The sequence below is a fragment of the Myotis nattereri genome (genome assembly GCF_964212035.1).
Source record: "Myotis nattereri genome assembly, chromosome: 1".
In the NCBI taxonomy this organism is placed as follows: Eukaryota; Metazoa; Chordata; class Mammalia; order Chiroptera; family Vespertilionidae; genus Myotis; species Myotis nattereri.
The window spans coordinates 166860409-166884271 of record NC_138075.1 but is presented as its reverse complement, the minus strand read 5'-3'; the positions used below and the strand labels follow the sequence as shown (position 1 = coordinate 166884271).

The 23863-nt window shown below is 41.5% G+C and overlaps 1 protein-coding gene across 1 annotated transcript in view; it reads left to right on the top strand.

Annotated features, from left to right (window-relative positions):
• The window catches only part of BMPR1B (bone morphogenetic protein receptor type 1B), a 376371-nt gene that overhangs the window by 334890 nt on the left and 17618 nt on the right, over positions 1 to 23863 (top strand). The window contains exons 5-8 of the mRNA XM_081109293.1: positions 11063 to 11159; positions 12216 to 12354; positions 16446 to 16638; positions 17825 to 18122. Of these exons, the coding sequence (XP_080965419.1) occupies positions 11063 to 11159; positions 12216 to 12354; positions 16446 to 16638; positions 17825 to 18122 (727 nt within the window). The remainder of the gene's footprint in view (positions 1 to 11062; positions 11160 to 12215; positions 12355 to 16445; positions 16639 to 17824; positions 18123 to 23863) is intronic.

Genomic DNA, 23863 nt, shown 5'->3' with positions numbered 1-23863 from the left:
TGTCTTTGAATGGATGCCTTAGTGATCAAAAAGCTTCATTATCAGGCACTTACGCCAGAACAGTCCAGCCGTCTGGTTTATACTCCACTCACATGTCTTGTTTCAGACACCCTTGGCCACCCCTCAGGACTTGAGGTACACACACCCTCTCCTTGTCCACCCTCGGGGCACAGGAGAAAAGGAGAGGGCCTCACAATTCCTAGACACAAACCCAGGCATGAGGCCTGTTAAACAGGAGACTCCAGACTTCTGGGCATCGGCCAGTGGTTTACATGGAGAGCGGAGTGGGCCAAGTTCAGGGTGGACACATCCTCTGGGTCCTGCAGATCCACTGCTATATGGAAAGGAGCGAGGTTGGAGAGAGCCAGAGCAGGGCCCTCTGAAGCTCAGAGCTCAGGCCAATTTTCTGGCCTAACGACAATGGAAATTATCATAATAATCGTGATTATTGCTTATGTGAGAGGAATGCATACTTATTATGGCTCTTTTTAAGTACTTGGCATATACTAACTCATTTCATCCTCAACCACCCACAGAAGAAGGTACTGTTGTTGTTATTCCTATTTCACAGACCTGAAAGCTGAGGAATCCTGAGATTAGATACTGTGGGAAATTCACGCAGCTAGGATAGGTGGTGGAGAGAGGACATGGGCCAGTGTGTCATCTCACTGAATATTCTGTAGAAAGCTCTGAATGACATTCTAAAAAGATGCTTTTCCCCCTGTGAGTCAGAAAACTCTCAACAGTGGTATTTCACATAACAATGGACAATCAATCAATATGATTATTTTCAAAGTAATATTTCTGTTATATTTGCCTTACACAGAAACTCTCAGACATGCATGATTACTATTTTTAGAATCTAGTGTTAGAGGTTGCTTGCTGTGCTTCTTGAATGTCCTGTGTGTGTTCTTATACTCCCTCTCCTTCCCTCCCTCCTTCTTCCTCCTCTTCTTCCCTCTAATTTAATAGTTATTAAGTCCCAATAGTGTACTAGGCCATTGGCTTTCAAACTTCAAGTGCATCAAAATTATGTGGTGGCCGTGTTAAAATGCAGATTACTGACCCCCACCTAGTTTCTGATTTAATAGGTCCGAGTGTGCCCCAATAATTTGCATTTCTAAGGAGTTCCAGAGAAAACATCTTGGAAAGCCCTGTACTATGCACTGCCTAGTAGATTAATGTATGTTATTATAGATTTACTAGAGGCCTGGTGCACAAAATTTGTGCACTGGAGTGGGGGGGGGGGTCCCCCTCAGCCCGGCCTGCACAGTCCAGGATCCCTCTCACAGTCCGAGACACCTCGCTCCTTACCATCCGCCTGCTTGCTGCTCCTTAGTGCTCAGCTCACTGCAGTGGAGGTGGGAGAAGCTCCCACCACCGCTGCTGCGCTTGCCAGCCATGAGTCCGGCTTCTGGCTGAGTGGCGCTCCCCTGTGGAAGCACACTGACCACCAGGGGGCAGCTCCTGCATTGAGCGTCTGCCCCCTGGTGGTCAGTGTGCATCATAGTGGCCAGTCCTTCTGGCTGTTCCACTGTAACGGTTGCTTAGGCTTTTATTATATAGACTAGAGGCCCAGTGCACAAAAATTTGTGCACTCAGAGGTAGGGGTGTCCCTCAGCCCGGCCTGTGCCCTCTCGCAGTCTGGGACCCCTCAGGGGTGACCACTTGTTGGCTTAGGCCTGCTCTCCGGGGGATTGGGCCTAAGCTGGCAATCAGACATCCCTCTGGCAGCCTGGCAGCCCTCGGGGGATGCCCACTTGCCAGCGGGGAGCAGACCTAAGCTGCAGTCAGACATCCTTAGCGCTACTGAGGAGGCAGGAGGGGCTCCCACCACCACTGCTGTACTGGCAGCCATCAGCCAGGCTTGTGGCTGAGCAGAGCTCCCCCCTGTGAGAGCGCACTGACCACCAGGGGGCAGCTCCTGCATTCAATGTCTGCCCCCTGGTGGTCAGCGTGTGTCATACTGAACAGTCATTCCCAGTCATTCTGCTGTTAGGGTCAGTTTGCATATTACCCTTTTAGTATTTGGGATAGAGGCCTGGTGCATGGGTGGGGGCCGGCTGGTTTGCCCTGAAGGGTGTTCCAGATCAGGGTGGGGGTCCCGCTTGGGTGTCTGGCCAGCCTGGTGAGGGGCTGATGGCTGTTTGCAGCTGGCCACACCCCCTTTCAGGGTGGGGGTCCCCACTGGGGTGCCTGGCCGTCTGGGTGAGGGGCTGAGGGCCGTTTTCAGGCTGGCGGGCGACTGAAGCTCCCAGCCCCTCCTTTTTTTTTTTTTTTTTTTATTCTGGGATTTATTTACCTTCTATAGCTTCTATACCTTCTATAGCCGAGAGCCGGCTCCAGCTCTGAGGCATGGCTGGCTGAAAGCAGGTATCTGGAGCTTGTTTAGCTTCTATAATTGCAACTTTGTTGCTTAGAGTGTAGCTTAGAGCAGGGCTGCAGCAGGCCAGGAACGTTGGCTTCCTCCATCACTGGAGCAAGCAAGCCTCATGTTCACTTCAGCTGTGTGGCTGCTGGCCGCCATCTTGCTTGGCAGTTAATTTGCATATCTTGCTGATTAGCCAATGGGAAGTGTAGCGGAGGTATGGTTAATTACCATGTTTGTCTATTATTAGATAGGATTATAAATCTATGTCAAGTTACTATAAAAACAAAGACTATGTTATTAGAAGAATAGAGGGAAGAAAATTCCACCTCACCATTTTTTGTCGTTGTCGTTCTTTAATAATTACTCTTCTAAAAAAGTTAAATAATTAGCCTTATGGCAAGACATCTGTGTTTCTAGATGCTAAACAATAACAGGCTTCTGATATGAGAGGTTAGAGAGGTACTGAGTGTAGGGTGAACACCTACAAGTAATTTGTCCTTATTACAAACAAATGCATAGGAAACCTTTGCTACCAGTCCAGAGTTTTCTCGGATTCTCACAATCACATTCAGCAGTACTTATCAATGTAAATTTATATCCTTTAAATTTTATTTGTCATCTTTTGTTTCAAAAAAAGAAGATGCTGAGTGGCCAGAATGCAGCTAATTTTTTTAGGAATATTCATTTTCCTTTGCTTTGCTGATTCCATTTCAGCACCAGCAAAGCAGAATACCCTAGGAAAAAAGTCCTTCTCCTGAAGGAGGAAATGTCAAAGGCAATTAGATCAAATGCAGCATCTTTATCATAAACAATAGGGTGTGATCTGGGAAACCCAGTAACACTGGGGCTGGTGCTGAGAGGAAGAAGAGATGTCTGTGTTGATGGAGACTCTGTAGGGAGCAGTGGCGGTGCTGGTGTCTGGTCTCTGCCTGCAGAAACAGTGGTGCTGGGGGAGATGGTTTAGGCCCTGACTCAGCATCAGGTGGTTGGACCAAGACTTTGTGAGTGAAGGATCCTCCTAAAATGGCATGTAGGTGGGAGATTTGATAAGCTCTCCCTCAAATTACTCATTATAGTCACTTGTTTTTATTGAATTGTCTTAAGTGGGCACTTAAAGCAGTGAAAGACTGGTGTTGAAATGAACAGAAGCCCTTGCTTAATTAAATGGGATCCAATAATTTGGCTCTTACAAAATAAAAGTTGATATAATTTTTGAAGTAGGCATAAATTTCTTTAAATATGGGAATTACTCATATATATTACATATTTATTTCATAAAAATGTATCAGACATAAGATTCTACTATGAAATATGGTAAATCCATTTATTTGGAAATTATAGAATTTCCAAAGTTAAAATTTACCTTTTTTTTTTTTTTTTACTCAATTAAAAAATATATTCTGATCAGTTTACAGATTTTTTAAAAAAATTGCTATTGGTTAGTTTAGATATGCCCGTTACAGATTAAACTCCGTAGGTAACAGGTATTTTACGAGTGAAACACCTCCAAACACAGGTAAATCCAGCATATGATAGTGTCTAAAATGCAAAGGGCAGAATTTTCCTCCTTACACCTATATAACACCATCGCAACATAAACCAATGCTGAGCTATATTCCTTGCCGGGGAGTAAATCTACCATTCTTTGAAATGTTCAGCTCCTAGTTTGGAATTTCCAGTTAGCACTGTATTGAAAGGATTTTAGAAATAGTCTTTTTATTTCTCATTGAACAAAAGTAATCTGGATATGAAAACTCTGTCTTAACTTCCTTTATTACCAAAGCATTTATTGCATTTCCTATTAAAATTCTTATTGCGATTATGAACCATCTTCTGGCTTCATAAGCACGGTCCTGTCATTTTAAGCAGTGACAGTCCAGCTAATTATCAAAGAAGAGACAAGTAGTGGCAGAATGCTATTGGGAGACCACTGGTGACTCTCCCTTGCCTCTCAGGGTGGAGCAGACTTCCCTGGAGAGTTCTCTGTTCCACTTGCCTGAGCAGCTGGAGGGACCTTGCATGTTGAAATCGGTTGCCCTAGGGAACTGCAGGCCCGTTCCCCTCCTGATAGGCATCTGGACGTGTTCGCTTTCCAAGACTCTGGCAGTGACTTGAATGTTTACATTGTTAATGCTCTGAGCACGGGTAATGGCAGATTAAAACATGACCAGCCTGAGGGACAGAAACAAAGGTTTATTGATAAGGATCACCTATTCATGACCGAAGACAGGGAGGCAGAGATGAGGCTGCAGGGGATAGAGTTATTGGGGCAAAGAAAAGGAAAATGGGCCGGTAATGCTAGCCTTGGAAAAGTGCTGGATGGTAAGGAAAGAATCCCTTCGGCCCTTTCAGGTCGCATTGCTCGCTTAAATCAGACATTTGATAAGATGAGCAATAGATATAGAGTTCTTACAGGTCAGAGTGTATTCGGCATTTACATGGGAAATAAAAGGCAGTGAGGCTGAGAGTTTTAGTAAAATTATTTCCCTTGAATGAGAAAGTATTCTGTATTCATATACTGATAATACTTTATGCTTATGTAGTTAGCTCCTCTAGTTTTGATTGAGTATCCAGCATTCTTCTCTTTGGTTTTCTTCAAATTTCAGGCCTTTTGTTTTTGTTATCCTTAAAATTGGAAATGCATTTTAAGCCAAGTTTCAAGAGATCGTACTTGCACATATATGTGCCATGGTATTTGCACGCCTGCACATGTAAACATTGTGAATCGGACTCTTACTGGCAGAGGTATTGTGCTCGCCTTGTGTTTATTGTTAACTTTGCCTAGAACCTAAGGGAGGTGGAGAGTAGAGAAAAATTTTACGGGGACAGTTCATTGTGTAAAGTCTTAGCCTACTTAGTTCTAAGAGCCCACAAATTATTTTCAAGATTTCCTAGGTAACACTTTTCAATTAATACATGTCTAATTGTATCTGCTTCCTGTTAATATTAAAGCCTTAAAGGCCTTTGGGAAATGTGTTGTAGTGAGTCACGCTTCAGAACTCTTTTTTTCTGGACCATTGACAAGGTTTCTGAATGTGTTAATGTAAAACTGCTTATTTTATTTATTTATTTTTAGAACTAGAGGCCTGGTGCACAAAATTTGTGCAGGGGGAGTTTGGGGGTCCCCTCAGCCCGGCCTGCACCCTCTCCAATCTGGGACCACTCAGGGGATGTTCAACTGCGGGTTTAGGCCCGATCCCGGGGAACAGGCCTAAACCAGCAGTCAGACATCCCTCTCACAATCCAGGACCACTGGCTCCTCACTGCTCACCTGCCTGCCTGCCTGATTGCCCCTAACTGCCCCCCCCCCCCGCCACCGCCAGCCTGATCACTCCTAACCACCTCTACCTGCTGGCCTGATCACCCCTAACTGCCCCCCGCTGCCGGCCTGGTTGCCCCCACCTTCCCCCCTGCCAGCCTGGTCACCCCATGCAGCCTGCTGTTCAGCTGTTTGGTCATCCCTCACTAACCCCCCTGCCAGCCTGATTGCCCCACACAGCCTGCTGTTCAGTTGTTTGGTTGTCCCTCACTAACTCCCCTCCCGGTCTTGTCTCCCCACACAGCCTGCCAGACTGCTGTTCAGTCGTTACTGTTACTGTGACGACATCTCAAACAATTTTCATATGCCTCTATTATTAGTATAGATATGTATATTTTTACTGATTTCAGAGAGAAAGGAGAGGAGGAGGAGGAGAGAGAGAGACATCATCTATGAGAGAGAATCATTGATTGACTGCTTCCTGCATGCCCCACGCTGTGGATCAAGCCCGCAACCCAGGCATACCCTGACTGGGAATCGAACTGTGACCTCCTGGTTCATAGGTTGATGCTCAACCACTGAGCCACACCGGCTGAGCATAAACTGCTGATTTTTATGGTGTCTCATTTAGTCTTTTCAGATGCAGACTATTTCCAGTAATTTTTGTCCAGTAGTATAGCTCATAACTAATTGTTAAACATATATTTTAGACTAACGAGTATATTCTAATGTTAACCATTATAATATTAGGGAAAAAAATTAATAGAAAGATATGTGGATTTTAATTTATTATAAATAATCTAAACTCTCTGAAATATTTCAGAGTAAGCTTGATTTTCAACATATGTGTTCATGTTCATTTCCTGATTTTGGTAATTAGATTACCAGTTGGTGAGGTAGTGTCCTTGTTCCCAGGAAGGGCACTCAGAAGTGTTTATGGGTAGGTATGGTATGTCTGCAACTTCAAATGGCTCTCCAATTATAAACACATGCAAATAAATAAATAAACATGAATGCAAGTATATCCAGCGATGTATCACTTAATGATGGGGATGCATTCTGAGAAATGAGTCATTAGGTGATTTCATCATTGTGGGAACATCATAGAGTGCACTTACACACACCTACATGGTGTAGCTTATTGCACACCTAGGCTCCATGGTATAGTCTGTTGTTCCTAGGCTACAAACCTGGATAGCATGTTACGCTACTGAATACGAAGGCTATTGTAATTTGTTACACCACACTGTTAGGACACCTACAGTGACACTAGATGATAGGAATTTAAGTTTCACTATACTATGTTAAGATTATATAATCTGTCATGTATGAAGTCATTGATTGAAATGTCATTATGCAGCACATAACTGTGTATATAGAGATAGGCACAAACACACACACTAAGAGAACAAGAGAATTATAAAATAAACATGGTAATCATTTTTTTAGGTTGGAAATCTCTGTGAAGGGCATATTGGAATTCTTTATCCTTACAGGTTTTCTGTAAAACTTTATTTCAAAGTGATTAAAATATGTTCCTATTGATGGGGAAATAGAAACTGTGGCAGTCTTTTCTTTAGGAAATTTTGACAATGTGTATAAAAGGACAAAATATATATCTTTTGAACTAATAATTTTGGTAAACTAATAATTGTGGCAAAATACATAACATGAAATGCATCATCTTAACCACTTTAAGTGCACAGTTGTGTATTCAGTACCTTCATAATGTTGTGCAACCATCACCACCACCCATCGCCATAGTTCTTTTCATTTTGTAAAACTGAAATTCTACATCCATTAGACCTTAACTCTCCCAATTCCACCTTTCCCCAGCCCACCATTCTACTTTTCCTCTTTATAAATTTGACTACCCTATGCACCTCATATAGTGGAATCATGCATTATTTATCTTTCTGACAGGGTTATTTCACTTAGCATAATGTCCTCAAGACTCGTCCATCTTGTAGCATATGTCACAATTTCCTTCCTTTTTAAGGCTAAATAATGTTCCAGGGATTTATAAACCAAATTTTTTATTATATATTCATCTGTCAGGGGACACTCTGATTTAGCTCCATGTTTTAGCTATTATGAACAATGCTCTTATATACATGGGTGCATATAATAACTTTTTGTGAAATATTTTGTTGATGAACTTTTTTGTTCATTGAAATGATACTGCAAAGGCATAAAATAAAACCATTATAATATTAGGGAAAGAAATTAATAGAAAGATATGTGGATTTTAATTTATTATAAATAATCTAAACTCTCTGAAATATTTCAGAGTAAGCTTGATTTTCAACGTATGTGTTCATGTTCATTTCCTGATTTTGGTAATTAGATTACCAGTTGGTGGTAATTTTCCTAAGCAGTGACGTGATGGCAATTTAATTTATTTTTGCTTAGTTTGTGGTATTTTTTTTTTCATGGAACATATCATACTTTTCATTGAGAAAAATAAGTTGCATTGGGTGGTATACGTTCCCCAGCCTAAGAGTTTAGGTAGCCGTACAGTTAAAGGTATACAGCACAGTTGGAAAATTTCTTCTCTGTAGTAACCAAAGTCATAAATTACAAAACTACCATTTAAAATTCAATAATAGTAACCACACTCTCAAGGATATATGATGCCCTTAATAAGAATGGTGCTAATATTATTACTATGTAAGTGTACCTGATTGTAGGCCAATTTTGTCAAAATATGTACCCGAGATTACCTGCGTATAAATCACTTAAAATTATAGTAAAATATATAAAAAAATACTTTGAATTAAAATCTCTGGCATTGAAGTCAGTTAATGTGCATTTGTATAAAGTTGTCCAGGTCATTCTTATTTCTGTGATGTTTGAGAAATCACACTGTACATAAATCTAATTTGTTAGGAACCTGAGGTAAAACAACATGAATAATCTATATATATAAAAACCCAGCGACCAGAACAGCAATTGACCAGAATGACCAGTGGCTATGACACGCAGTGCAGCAGCCAACCAGCCTGATCCAGGCCCCAGTCGCCACCCCTCTCCCCCCAGCTGGCCCAGACCCCAACACCCCGATCAGGGGCAGGATAGGCTGGCCAGACCCCACCCGTGCACGAATTCGTGCACTGGGCCTCTAGTATTTAATAATTTTCTCTTTAAAAGGATCACACAGTAATTCTTTGAGTAGACCATACCCATTCTTTTAATGAAAAATTGAAAAATTTATGTATTATTTTTGAAGGGCATCTTTATTTAAAGTGAGGTGCATGCACATATACTGTATTTGGGAACATTTGAGGAATTCTATTCCTTTGTGTCCATCAGAAGATGACTATGTTTTATGTACAATGAGTATAGATTTTTGAAAATACAAATTCATGATACAAACCACATGAGGAAAGCCTGTAAACCCATCAGCTGGATCTGAAATAATGATGAACTACCTAATTATATTCTAGGAGCATTGATCCATTTATTTAATTTGTTTATATTCTGTACTTATATCTTACTAGAAGCCTGGTGTATGAATTTGTGCACAGATGGGGTCCTTAGGCCTGGCCGGCGATCAGGACCCATCAGGTCCAGGCCGATTGGAGCTGGGTCGATTGGGGCCTGTTGGCCGAGGGAAGGGATGGAGGAGGTTGGCTGCTGGCCCCAAGGAGGGAGCTGACCCTTGTCCCCCCTGGGAAAGGGGCCATGTCCTCCCTACCCACCCCCAGTTCCATGTCCCAGCCCAGAGCCCAAAAGCTCTGGTGGGGTCGGGAGAGGAGGCAACAGTTGCTGGGCCGGGCACATAAGGAATGGACACTGAAGGTCGCTGGAGGTGCCCTGCCACCACACGGTTCCCCCCTCCCCCCTCCTCCTCTCCCTGCCACTGTGCCACCACTGCGGTGGGTGGGTGGCCCCCAGGGAAGTGAGAGGATGGGAGTGAGACAAACCCTTGTGTTGAGGGCTGACTTTCAATAGATCGTAGCAAGGGAGCTGCTCTGCCACATATGAAACCCCGACCCAGAAGCAGATTGTCTACAAATGGTTTAGCACCAGGGGCCAATGGGGGGCTGCTGGCTCGGAGGAGGGGCCATGGGAAGTTGGCTGTGGTAGTGCAGTGACCACCAGGGGGCAGCTCCTGCATTGAGCATCTACCCCCTGGTGGTCAGTTTGCGTCATAGCAACTGGTTGACCAGTCATTCTGGTTGTTCGGCCGTAATGGTCGCTTAGGCTTTTACATATATACTAGATGTCTGGTGCATGAAATTTGTGCATGACTGGGGGTGGTCCTTCAGTCCGGCCAGCATCCTCTCCAATCCAGGACCCCTCAGGGGATGTCCAACTGCTGGTTTAGGCCCGATCCTGCAGGAATTGCCTCTGCCTCTGCCTCAGCCCACCACCGTGGCTTTGTCCAGAAGGATGTCCAGAAGATGTCAAGTCTAATTAGCATAAACTGGCAGTCAGACATCCCTCTTGCAATCCAGAACTGTTGGCTCCTAACCACTCACCTTCCTGCCTGCCTGATTGCCTCTAACCTCTCTGCCTGCCTGCCTGATATACCCTAACCACCCCTGCCTGCCGGCCTGGTCACCCCTAACTGCCCTCCCCTGCAGGCCTGGTCGCCCCTAACTGCTCTCCCCTGCCGGCCTGGTCGCCCCTAACTGCCTCTGCCTTGGTCCCCACCACCATGACTTTGTCCAGAAGGAAGTCCGGATGGATGTCCGGAAGACGTCCAGTCTAATTAGCATATTACCCTTTTATTAGGATAGGTAGACTATAGGCCCAGTTGCACGACATTCATGTACTCGGTGGGGAGGGGTTCCCTCAGCCTGGCCTGCCTCGTTTCACAGTCTGGGAGCTCTTGGAGGATGTCCGACTGTCGGTTTAGGCCCGCTCCCTGTGGGGAATGGGCCTGAGCCACAGCTGGACATCCTTAGTGCTGCTGCAGAAGTGGGCTGCTGCGCTTGCCAGCCGTCAGCCTGGCTTGTGGCTGAGTGGCGCTCCCCCTGTGAGAGTGCACTGACCACCAGGGGGCAGCTTCTGCATTGAGTGTCTGCCCCCTGGTGGTCAGTGTACATCATAGCAACTGGTTGTTCCACTGTTCAGTCAATTTGCATATTACCCTTTTATTATATTGGATAAAGAATGTCAAGTACATTTCTTTCAGCGTGCTCTTGAACTAAGTGCCAGATGAATGATGATTCTTGCTAGCTGAAATTATTTAATTTGGGATATATAGACATGGTGTACCCCCCAAAACATATAAACACACTTTGAATAACTATTAATTCCAATGGGTTAAATCTGAAGAAAAAGAAACATCAATTGAGCTACCAGAAAAAAGTGTGTATACATTTTTTGGGAAATCCTGTGTATGTGCATATAGAGTTGCTTCCTAATTTTTAGGTGAAAATATTCTCTTTATCATAATGCTACTTACTTTCTTTTAATTTCAGATTTTGTTGACGGATCTGTACACCACAAAGCCTTACTTATATCTGTGACTGTCTGTAGTTTCCTGTTGGTCCTTATCATTTTATTCTGTTACTTCAGGTAAGTTTCCAACTTGTAGAGATAGAATTTTGAGTTTATCTTTGTTAACCTACTATCCTACCCTTGGCTCTGCCACCCCAGCTTCCTTTAACCTAATTAGATCTTAGATTTCATTGATAATATTGTTACTATTGATGAGTATTTGTCCTAATGAATCTATTAATAGATACTATCTCATTTGTACTTCAGATATCAAAATCACCCAAATAAATTTCACCCCTACGGAAATTAGGGCAGTTAGGGAATTAAGGAACTAGTTGCTACTGAGTTTGATTCTAAGCAGAGAAATGAGCATGTTGAACTTAGATTGTTCTAGTAATTACTTATTTACTGAGTTAACAATTTCTCTGGTATTGAAAGATTTTTAAAGATTGTTTTAGATAATCACATTAAATAAATTTAGTTACTATATTAAAGTTAAGTATGGTGGTTATAAATTAAACTTTTAGTCACCTACAAACTTATTTTGTAGTTTGTGTAATATCAAGGACCTTTAAATTCATGTTTCTTGCCTTTTTTAATACTCATTTATGATACAATTCTGCAAATGGAAGTTGATTCAAATAAATTTATTTCTAACCATTGATAAAAATTTTTTTAAAGCTTATATTTACTTATCTGTATTATTGGTCTATATATTACCTTATATGACAGGTAAGGTTAGCCATAATGTCTTTTGCACACTAAAAATTGATATCTATATTAATTAGGGGGACCTTAAATAGGGAAAGGCTTTAGGGCATGAATATAATGGAACTATACAGAAACATTAACAGACTATAGCCTGTTGGGAAATAATCAAAAGGAATGGAGAAGAATTGTAGATGGTTAAGACTGAGTAAAAACATGTAGTTTACTTTAAAGAATCAGTTAGGAAAATAATTATAATTTGTGTTTTGGAAATCATTACTGAGGGAAGTAAATACCGAGCATTTAATCTTGCATTGTTTTTGTGTGCTAAAGTAAAACCTGCCAGGATTAATGTTTTCTCTGCAGTGTTTTGCCCGTATCATTGCAACTCAGTGTCTGAAATGATGTTCCTCTGTGCATCTTTAGGTATAAAAGACAAGAAGCCAGACCTCGGTACAGCATTGGGTTGGAACAGGATGAAACTTACATTCCTCCGGGCGAATCCCTGAAAGACTTAATCGAGCAGTCCCAGAGCTCAGGAAGTGGGTCAGGCCTCCCTCTGCTGGTAGGAGGAGGACATATTGAGTTTAAAGGAATGGTTTCTGAGAGGAAATGTCAGTAAATACAGGGTTTCATTTTACTGAAACAGATAGGGCAGGACAAAGAGGACGTTCTGTGCAATCCGTTAGATATCAGATCTCAGATGCGGGGCTTCCTGATAACATTTTGACATATTGGGGGTCAGGTGATTGTTTTTTCATGTCGGTGTGTGGTTACAATCCAGACCCTCAGACATTCTGATAACGAGCAGATTAGAGAACATGAAACATGTGGCCATCTTCCCTCTGTTTTCAGTCGGGATAGTATGACTGCACTTTGGCCTGGCTTTTGAAGGCAAAAGGATTACAACCAGCGGGGATCTGAGTACTTTTACAAGGGAAGAAGGCTGCGTTTCAGCCGGAGGGCTTATGTTTCAGGGTGAAGTCCTGGCTTTTCCATTCAGGAGAGGTTTAATTTTCTGATGCTCCACACTGCCAACCTGGAAGAAAATATATACCGAGTCCAAGGCACTTGCCTTAACGAGAAAAACATTCTGTTCCTTTATGGACCAGACCAGAAAACGGTTGTTGGGACTCGGGATGGAAATAACCATTTTAATGAGAAATATTTTCCTTTATAAACTCTTACGATTGATTTTTCTAATCTTTGTTGTCTGGGTCTGGCTTTGGATATCTTGTTTACTTTATTCCTCAGGCCATTTTTTATTTAGTACTAAAAGTAACATTAAAAAAATTCTCAAGGCAAGCATTTATCTTCTAACATTATTTTTGGATATACAAAAAGCTGTTTATATTTAATGAATACAACCTGAAGAGTTTGGAGATGAATATATACCTGAAACATCACCATAATCTATGCCATACACATACCCATCACCTCCAAAAGTTTCCTCATGTCCTCTTTGTTTACTAATATTTTTTTATGATAACACTTGATATAAGATTTACTCTCTTAGCAAATTTTAGAATACATACACTACTGTTAACTGTAAGCACTGAAGATCTGTGGGACTTATTCATCTTGCATAACTGATACTCTACTTGTTGACTAATACCTCCCCTGAAGGTAATAAACCAGACAGAAAGCCATTTGTGAAGTAGTCATTATGACCAAACTGATGCTACTGAGGATGTACATTTTTCTTACATAAAAATCCCTATCAAATTGTTTGATTTTTATTTTGGAATTAATACATATTAAATATAGTTCTTATATTTAAGATATTATACATTTTTAAGACAAGTACAAATATTTAAATCCCTTTTGGTATTAATGAATCAGATACTGGTGCTCTTAGACTTGAAAACTATTTTTTTTCCTCCTTCTAACCCATCTTTCTTATTACTATGGAGCTATCTCTCTGAAGTCTTTGACCTTACTATGTTACTTCCCTGGATAATACATTCTAATGTCCAATAGCATTTATGGGTCTTCTACATTAGCCTGGTCTGCATGGCATACATCATCTTCTACCTCTTCTCTACCTGCTCCCCGAGCCCCTAGCATCAGCCTTGAGTAATGGTTTCTCAAACGCAGTAAGTCCTCATTTGACGTCATCAATGGGTTCTGAAATGACATAACAAAACCAATTTTACCTTAGGCTAATTGACATAGACAAGAGTTAAGTCCCTACAGCATCTCTCCAAGGTTTTAATGAAACAACATGGAATGAAACAATAACTTTATGGGGAGCTCTTCAGACTTCTGGCTTGTGGCCTACCTCACATTTTATCTCTGTGACAACTTAACCAGACTGAGCCAATCTATTAATCCTCTGTCATAACATTTTACTTATAGTGTCAGTATAGCAGATTAAAATACTGTTAAATTGATGTTCATATGTCTATGTCTAGATGGGCTCTCACTTCTTCAGGGGTGGAGACTGTACTTTGTTCACTTTGTATCTCCCCATTTGATTAAAAGGGCTGTTCAATAATTTGTTTTAAAAGCTTTCAACTCCAACTTTTAATGTCCCTAAAAATACTATCTTATTTCTACAATCTAGATACAGAAAAATAGCATTTGACTTATATCAAAAAATGATTAAGAACAGCCAGATCGCCATGGTTTGAATCCTGGCCAGATACTGGCCTTTATAGATTTGATCTCATTTAATCCTTATAGTAACCCTGTGAGGTAGTTCTCAAACTATATTCCTGCATTACATACCAGGGGCACAGGCCTAGATAGGTCCACTAGCTAGTATGTGGAGAAGCCAGGATTCAGACTCAGATGATCTACCTCTGGAATCTGTTTTTTTTGTGTTTTTTTTTTTTAATTTTTAAAAATATTTTTATTGGTTTCAGAGAGGAAGGGAGTGGGAGAGAGAAATAGAAACATCAATGATAAGAGATAATCATTGATGGCTGCCTCCTGCACACCCCCTACTGGGGATCTGCAACCAGGGTATATGCCCTTGTCCAGAATAGAACCCGGGACCTTTCAGTCCCCAGGCCAACACTCTACCCCCTGAGCCGAGGGCTGGAATGTGTGTTCTTGATGTTTGTGAGAATGAACCAAATGTAAGTTAAATGAAACTAGTGAAGGAAAAATATCAATATTACAGATTTAAGATCTTGTTTTAAGACAATGCAAAGTGTGCAAAAATATGTGAGTATCTCACCTTTATACTAATTTGTTATATATTTTAACATAAGGGGAAAATTCATGCCCTATATATCTTTTTGTCAAATATCTTTATGTATCATTTTTTAAGGAAGGAATATCTTAGGGTAGTTGTAACAATTAAGATAGTTATGCCTGGCCTTCGTGGTTCAGTGATTGAGCGTTGACCTATGAACCAGGAGGTCATAGTTCTAGTGCCAGTCAGGGCACCTGCAGGAGGCAACCAACCAGTGATTCTCTCTCATCCTGAAGTTCCTCTATCCCTCTCCCTTCCTCTCTGAAATCAATAAAAATATGTTTTTAAAATATAGTTTGTGTCTTCCCACTATATATATTCATATATGCATTTATTGAATACATAGTATATATTCAATAAATGGTAACATTATTTTTTATTCATAACCTATTTATCTGACCCTATAATGGTAAAGAAAGTGAAGTAAATTCTCTAATTGAACATTAAGCCTCTTAAGTGAAGAATCTTTTGTGAAAAATCTTTCTAGCCATGGCCAGCATGTCTCAGTGATTAGAGCATTGGCCCAAAGGATCTGGGGTTGGATTTCCAGTCAAGGGCATGTACCTGGGTTGCAGATTTGATCCAGTTGGGGCTTGTGGGGAAGGCAACTAATTGATGCATTTCTCTCATATTGATGTTTCCCTCTCCCCCTCCCTCCATCCTCCCATTCTCTCTAAAACTCAGTGGAAAAACATATCCTGAGTGAGGATTAGCAATAACAAAAAGATCTTTTCAGTGTGTGTTATTAACCCAGCCTTGATAAGCAAAGTATTCTAAACTGTATATTTGTGTGTAGGGTGTGTGTGTGTGTGTGTGTGTGTGTGTGTGTAGGGTGTGTGTGTGTGTGTGTGTAGGGGGTGTGTGTGTGTGTGTGTAGGGTGTGTGTGTGTGTAGGGTGTGTGTGTGTGTGTGTAGGGTGTGTGTGTGTGTGTGTGTAGGGTGTGTGTGTGTGTGTGTAGGGTGTGTGTTTGTGTGTGTAGGGTGTGTGTGTGTGTGTAGGGTGTGTGTGTGTGTGTGTAGGGTGTGTGTGTGTGTGTGTGTGTGTTGCTAATTCAGGGACATGTTAGAGAGTACAGAGCATTATGTACAGCTGTATGTTTTTCAGTGTTTGTATTTCTGAGAGAGTGGTAACTCCTTTATCATAAAAGCAGTTGTACCCATTTTACATAAAATAATTCTTTTTTTTTCTTTTTGCAGTCACAATTATAGTGATTGTATCTTACAGGCATTTTATTTATACAATCAAGCCTTAAAAGGGATATCTGAAAATGAAGTATAGAATGAAAGTTTAGGTAGAGAAAGACCAGAAACATTTGCTAAATCAAATAAAAACTTAAATAAACCGGCTAACTCTAATTTAGATGCAGTAATTGTTTCTTCTCTGGAGGGGAAAAAAGATTAAACAAATCTGTAGTGCTATGAATATACTAACAGTGTGTTTTGGGGTCTAACAGGTCCAAAGGACTATCGCTAAGCAGATTCAGATGGTGAAACAGATTGGGAAGGGTCGCTACGGGGAAGTTTGGATGGGAAAGTGGCGTGGCGAAAAGGTGGCCGTGAAAGTGTTCTTCACCACCGAGGAGGCCAGCTGGTTCCGCGAGACAGAGATTTATCAGACGGTGTTGATGAGGCATGAAAACATTTTGGGTGAGTGTATAGAGCGGTTCAGGTTTTTCTAGTTTTTCTCTATTTTTCTGTTAACATCTGCATATGAACTCATCTGTCTTGACCCATTTTGAAATATACAGACATTTTCTTCTTGGCGTGAGCCCAGGGACATTGTAAGCTTCCAAGGGGAGACCTCACAGGAGGCATGGCTAAGGCACTTTTGTGAATGAGCAGTGGGAGGGACATGGAGTCCTCTCCAGGAAATGCAAATACAATATGGGCATTTCTTCAGGTTGCTGAGGGTTTTAAAGGAGCAAATTTTTTGTTTAAATGTTGTGGAAAGTTGTAAGAATTTTATCTGAGTTTATAATAAAACTCTAGTTTATTATATCCAGAGTTGATACGGATAATTGATTCCTTTTTATTTTCTCAAGTTAGAAATGACCTAGTTCAGTGGTCGGCAAACTCATTAGTTAACAGAGCCAAATATCAGCAGTACAACGATTGAAATTTCTTTTGAGAGCCAAATTTTTTAAACTTAAACTATATAGGTAGGTACATTGTTATTAACTTAGTTAGCATGCTCCTAAGCTGCTTTGCTAAAAACGTCCTCAATCTGATTGAGGTACATTCGCTGAGGTCGACCCCTTCCAACTCTCCCATCCACACTCGTCTTGTATACTTGTTTCATCTGTCTCCTTTCCGAAAACCGACTTCTGCGCATGGGCCACGAAGTTTCAGTCGCACTGTACGTGCGCACCCGCATGCAGTATTTTGTGGAAGAACCACACTCATGGGGCCAAAGAGCCGCATGTGGCTCGCGAGCCACGGTTTGCCAACCCCTGACCTAGTTGGATCATTCAACTGCAAAGGGTGGAAGTTGATCTGAAGTGTGTGCTTTGACTGGGGTTCCTGTTTTATAAGCAGTGGCTTGTGTATGACTATAATACCAGGAGTTGTATACGGTTAATTGGAAAGCATTTAAATATCTGCAGCTGATTAAAAAGAGGTCATGTTTTCAGATACAAACTCTTAATTGTTCTCTACCCCTCTTGTTTTGATTGATATTAGTAAGTTCATACTGTGAGGGGCATAGTCAGAAAACTGAATGAAATGCTAAACAAAAGATACCTATGACAAAGCATGGTAGTTGAGAATATGAATTATTTCTGATAATGTCCAGAAAACACTTAGCTCCAAATCTTTTTATCTTCTTTTCTTTTAGGGTTCATTGCCGCCGATATCAAAGGGACAGGGTCCTGGACCCAGTTGTACCTAATCACAGACTATCATGAAAACGGTTCCCTCTATGATTACTTGAAGTCCACCACCCTGGATGTTAAATCGATGCTGAAATTAGCCTATTCTTCCGTCAGTGGCTTATGTCATTTACACACCGAGATCTTTAGTACCCAAGGCAAGCCAGCAATCGCCCATCGAGATCTGAAAAGTAAGAACATCCTGGTGAAGAAAAATGGCACTTGCTGTATAGCCGACCTGGGCCTGGCTGTTAAATTTATTAGGTGAGTAAGCGAGGTGAACAAATGCACTTATGATTCTTTTCTGTCCCTTTCTGTAGATTATACATTGTGTAGGTCAGTGCTTCCAGGACATTTAGTAGAGGAGGAATTTTTATTGATTTTGACTTGACTTGGGAGGGAAAAAGAAGAAATACTTTCTTTGCAGCACAAAGTGTTTGGGTCCATGCTACCCATTTCTATGCGCATCAGTGTCCTGGCTTCAAAACTGTTCGAACGTCATTGGGTTCGTAGCTGTCATGAAGCTGTTCAGAAAAGAGGAAGCTAATGTCTCCGATGATGTGGCCAGAAGTCTTGGTAACATTTTAAGTAGGAAAAGGTTTCAGGGAAGATCTACAGATTATGTAGTGATAAAGGCATTTTTTTTTATCTGATAAAAGAAAGATAACTTGCACAGGTGTTTTGTGAGAAAGAAACGAATAAACTAATAAACAGAACACAGCCCGTATTCAGCACTATTATACTATCGCTTAACCAGTGACTATAACACCTGACCACATAAATCAGCAAGTGCTCTAAAACAGGGGTTTTCAGATCCTGATTGGGGAGTGGTTAGGAGGGTGTGGAGTTGGGGGAGCTGCATGGAGTGATACCAGTGGCTTGTACAGCATGGGGAGGAGGAGTGCTCAATGGCTAAAGCTCTATTTTGCTTACTCTCTCTATGCAGAGCAGCCCCTTTTATCTTGCAGATGACTTAGTTACAAGAAATGGTCCCTCTGCTGTGAAAATAAAACAGCCACACAAAGTGAGTTTGCAAAGCACTGGCTTAGAGGGATCATCATATACCCACCTTATAAAGACTAAATTTAGCCCTAACTGCTTTGGCTCAGTGGATAGAGCATCAGCCTGCAGACTGAAGAGTCCCAGGTTCGATTGTGGTCCAGGGCATGTACCTAGGTTGCGGACACATCCTCAGTAGGGGGTGTGCAGGAGGCAGCTGATTGATGTTTCTAACTCTTTATCACTCTCCCATCCTCTCTGTAAAAAATCAATAAAATATATTTTTTTAAAAAATAAAAGACTAAATTTAGGCTTCATCCTTATTAAATTGTTAGATCCTCTCTTGGACTTCTTTCCAAAGGTGACTCTGTAAGATGTAGGAAAGGGCACAAAGGAAAAGCCATGGAGGTGATTAAAAGTTTGGAAAATGAAACTCATGAGAAAGAACTAATGAATTCGTATTTTCACCCAGAAGTGAAGACTGAGCAGGAATTGAATAATAGTCCCCCCACATAGGAAGGTCTTCACCATTAGAGGAAGGCAAATTGAAGCTCTTGATCTTTAAAACAGCGCAGTAGGAAATGAATGGAATTGTAGAGTTAGGTTAAAAATGTGAACCTCCTGCCAATAAAGATTATTAAATCCCCCCTCTCTTTTTGAGTTCTTTTTTTTTGTTACCTACAAGCTTTTTCAAGACTTTTTTACAAAAAATAATTCCCACCTTGCTTCTCAAATTAACAGCCTCTCTCTTTTCCTCCCTGTTAAATTTCTTGAGAGTTCCCAAGAATAATCTGCTTTCACAATCCAGTAATTCTTCATATCTGGTAATTTGGCTTCTCCATTCTCCACTGAATCTCCTTTATTGAGGGACAGCCTTGGTCTTGGTCACCACACGGCTTTCTGAATGTCCTCTCACTGTCCGTGGTGTGTAAGCCTTTCTTTCTCCTGTTTTTGTGAAGTACCTTTTTAGTCCAAGTTTGCCTTCTTTCTCTCTCTACACCAGTGGTTCTCAACCTTCCTAATGCCGCAACCCTTTAATACAGTTCCTCATGTTGTGGTGGTTTCCCAACCATAAAATTATTTTTGTTGCTACTCATAACTGTAATTTTGCTACTGTTATGAACCGTAATGTAAATATCTGATATGCAGGATGTATTTTCATTGTTACAAATTGAACATAATTAAAACATAGTGATTAATTACCAAAACAATATGTAATTATATATGTGTTTTCCGATGGTCTTAGGCGACCCCTGTGAAAGGGTCGTTCGACCCCGAAAGGGGTCACGACCAGAGATTGGCTACCCACAGGTTGAGAACCGCTGCTCTAGGGTCTGCTCTCTGGTTACTGCTTAAAGGTGTTCCCACCACTAGGTTTCCTGCAATCTCTGCTTTTCCTTCCTAGTTCCCAGTTTGGGTTGATACATTCTAAAATGTGATGTGTGGGCCCGCTGGCGTGGCTCAGTGGTTTAGCGTTGACCTATGAACCAGGAGGTTATGGCTCGATACCTGGTCAGGGCACATGCCTCGGTTGTGGGCTTGATCCCCAGTGTGGGGAGTGCAGGAGGCAGCCAATCAATGATTCTCTCTCCTCATTGATATTTCTGTTGCGCTCTCTCCCTCTCCTTTCCTTTCTGAAATCAGTAAAAAAAATATATATTTTTTTTTAAAAATAAAACATGAGGTGTAGGACATTTCCTTTGTCTGGAAATTTTTGGTTTGTGTAACTGAATAAATCCTGTCGCATGATCTTCCCACTTGAGCTGGGCCAGTTGGGTCCTCTCTACCATGTTTCCAGGCTCTGGAGGAAAGCATTTTGTAGTTGCTTCCCATTTCTAATTTTTTGTTCTATGTGCAGCTGCCAGATTTATTTTCTTGAAGCATAATTTTGAACATTATCATAATTTCATCATGTCTTATGGCTTTGGGTTAAAATTGAGCTTTTATTCTGAACACTTTTTACTTTCTCACATCTTCAGGTGTTTTTAACATGCATTTGTCTTTACCTGAATACCCAACATCCCCTCTTCTACTTTAGATAACTATTGTTACTCTCTTACAAATCTGACTTTAAGTTCGTCTTTCTTACATACTCCCATGTGACCCTGTGCACACTCTCATGACATTTCTCACATTGTCGTACAGTAATCATTGACCACTTCTCTGTCGTTCACATTGGAGACTGAACGCCATGAAGGTAAAAATCATGTTTTTCTGAAATTTGCATCTCCAGTGCCTTTCCTTGGTGCCCATTACTTAAGCATTGCTTCAAAATTTTGTAAAATAGATAATTGAATGATTTCATAGGGACGACAGGATGAAGGAGGGGCGGGGGGGGGGGGCGGGGGACCTTTTCTTTTAGGTCCAGACATCTTACACACTCTGGATTACATCCACCTTACTAGTTTTGTACCTACAAAGTTTCCAGCTTGTATGCTCTCTTTAGCAAACCTGAAATACTTGCATTTTTTCCTTATATTTTCCCTCCTGCCTTGTTTTTTATTGCATGATCTATAGATTGGAATGCCCATATTTCTCCATTTACCTTAATCCAATCTCAGAGTTAGTTGCCTTTAAGTCACTGTTATTCATCCCCCAGCTAGAAATAGTGATGTCATCTTTTCTACTCTAATTCCTGGCCCTTGACTTCTCATATTATAATTATTTTAGCACATGCCTCATCTCTTTTACTAGTCATTGGGCATCTTGAGAGCAAGATCCATGTACAAATTAATTAATGTATTTCCCATTCAACATGACATAGTGAGTTACCCATTATAGGTATTCCAACATCATTTTGAAATAATAAATATTGGCCATATAAAACTAATTGAGAACTCATCTTCTATATAGACCTTAAAACAAACAAGGAAAATAGGTATCTATCATATTTATGGAACTTAGTTCTGCTGAGTATAGGGAAATAAACTGAATAACCTCTAAAATTTCATGCAAACCCCGAATCTAAGAAGTGGAGAGGTGCCTAGCCTGCATGGCTCAGTGGTTGAGCATCAACCTATGAACCAGGAAGCCACGGTTCGATTCCTGGTCAGGGCATTTGCCCAGGTTGCAGGTTGTATCCCCAGTGTGGGGCTTGCAGGAGGCGGCCAATCTATGATTCTCTCTTATCATTGATGTTTCTATCTCTCTCTCCCTCTTCCTTCCTCTCTGAAATCAATAAAAATACGTTTTTTTTAAAAAAGAAGCTGCAAAACTTATTTTCTTTAAAAAAGTGGAGAGGAATATTTTAAGGGCTAATTCAGCAATGTGTTTGGCATATCTAGACTAGTTCACCAAGAAAGGAACTATCTGAGGATGCCTGTTCAGGTGGGCAGCTGCGATGGCTGTGGGAAGCACAGATCCCACATGGCTGAGGAATCACGGTGGGACCATTTACCATCTGGACCTCAGCCTTCTCCTCTATTAAGCAGAGTTGGCATTTGATAATTTCAGATGCCCTTTCACTTTTATATTCTACTAGTGCGCCGGTGCATGAAATTCGTGCACATTAAAAGGGACTTAATTAGAGGAAATATTTTAATATTGCTGTTTGCTCTTTCTCTATAATAGAAGTGTCAAAGATGAAAGAAAGTTAGTAAAATGTATATGAAAATCTCCCTCCTGTCAGAGTCTGGGGCATGCTGCGGGACCCAGAGTCAAGTCCCTGCCCACCCGCATGCTTCTCGAAATCACACGAGACCCAGATCCAGCCAGCCCCGCCCCCATCAAGCCTGCAGGGCAGGGGACACAGCCTCAGGTCCCCCATCAAGCCCTGCCGGGCAAGGGGCGCAGGCTCAGGTCCCCCGGCCCCGGCACTGGGGTGGGTGGCGTGGCCTCGGGTCCCCCAGCCCTGGTGCTGGGGCGGGGGGGCATGGCATCAGGTCCCCGGCCCCAGTGCCTGGGCGAGGGGTGCGGCCTCAGGTCCTCCGGCACGAGGGCACAGGGTGTGATGACCATTTGCATATTAGCTCTTTATTATACAGGATGTTTGAAAGGAACTTTGATCTTATCAATTTTGAGCCTCACTTTTAAACCATGCTTTACATATTCCTTTGGCTCCCACTCTTTTCCTGACTTGCCTAATTTAGGGGTGCATGTCCATGGGTATGCGCACACACAGATATTTAGAGCTTTTTATTACAATTGGGGTCAAAGCTAACCCAGGTTTGAGTTCTTAGACGTCATATGTGACCTTCCTGTGAGAACTTAACACTTTACACTACATGGTAAGTGTTCTCTCAGGCTTTTAAGTCATTTCTGGGAGGTTCCAAGAGAAATTAAGAGCAAACTGTGCTTTAGAGATTTCCTGCACATGTAATTTTTTTAAAATCCTGAATTGGTTTCTTCATACACTGTCCTGAAAGTGATGTAAGTGCTGTTGCACTTCCTGGCCAGCACAGATTTAATCCAGGTGATGCCGTGGCAGACATTACCATTGCCCAAATCTCTCTTGGGAGGAGAAAACAGGACCCGTGAAATCCCTAGGAGGAACTTAACAAAGCTTTTTATTGTGTATCTGGAGGATCAAGGACCCCTTCCGGTACTACAGTGTCAGAATAATGTATATTTTTAGGGGGGAAATAAATCCTGGTTTGGGGGCCTCTCGGGTATTATATTTTAAATAGAAAACCTACAATGAAAACTGGGCTGTAACATGTGTCTCCCAATTGGTGATTGTCAGCTTGTCCAAGTGCAAAGGAGACCGAGTTGCCCAGCCCAGAGGGCACTAAATTTCCTCAGAGTCTTTCTGATGTCGCTATTTTTAGCACTGTGTCTGGTTTGTGTACTTGGTGCTTTTTGAAAAAAAGGGACATGGCTCAATGACTTGCCAAAGTCACAAAACTAAGCTAATTAGGGGCTGAGTCAGCTCTCCCAGTCAAGGTTTCTGCAGCCACATCCACCTCCTATTGAAGAGTTTTCAGTTCTGAAGTTCTGTGTTTAAGAAACCCTAAGATTGCTCAGGATTTAATCACGAAAGCAATAAATGCTGTTGAAAAGTGAGGCTG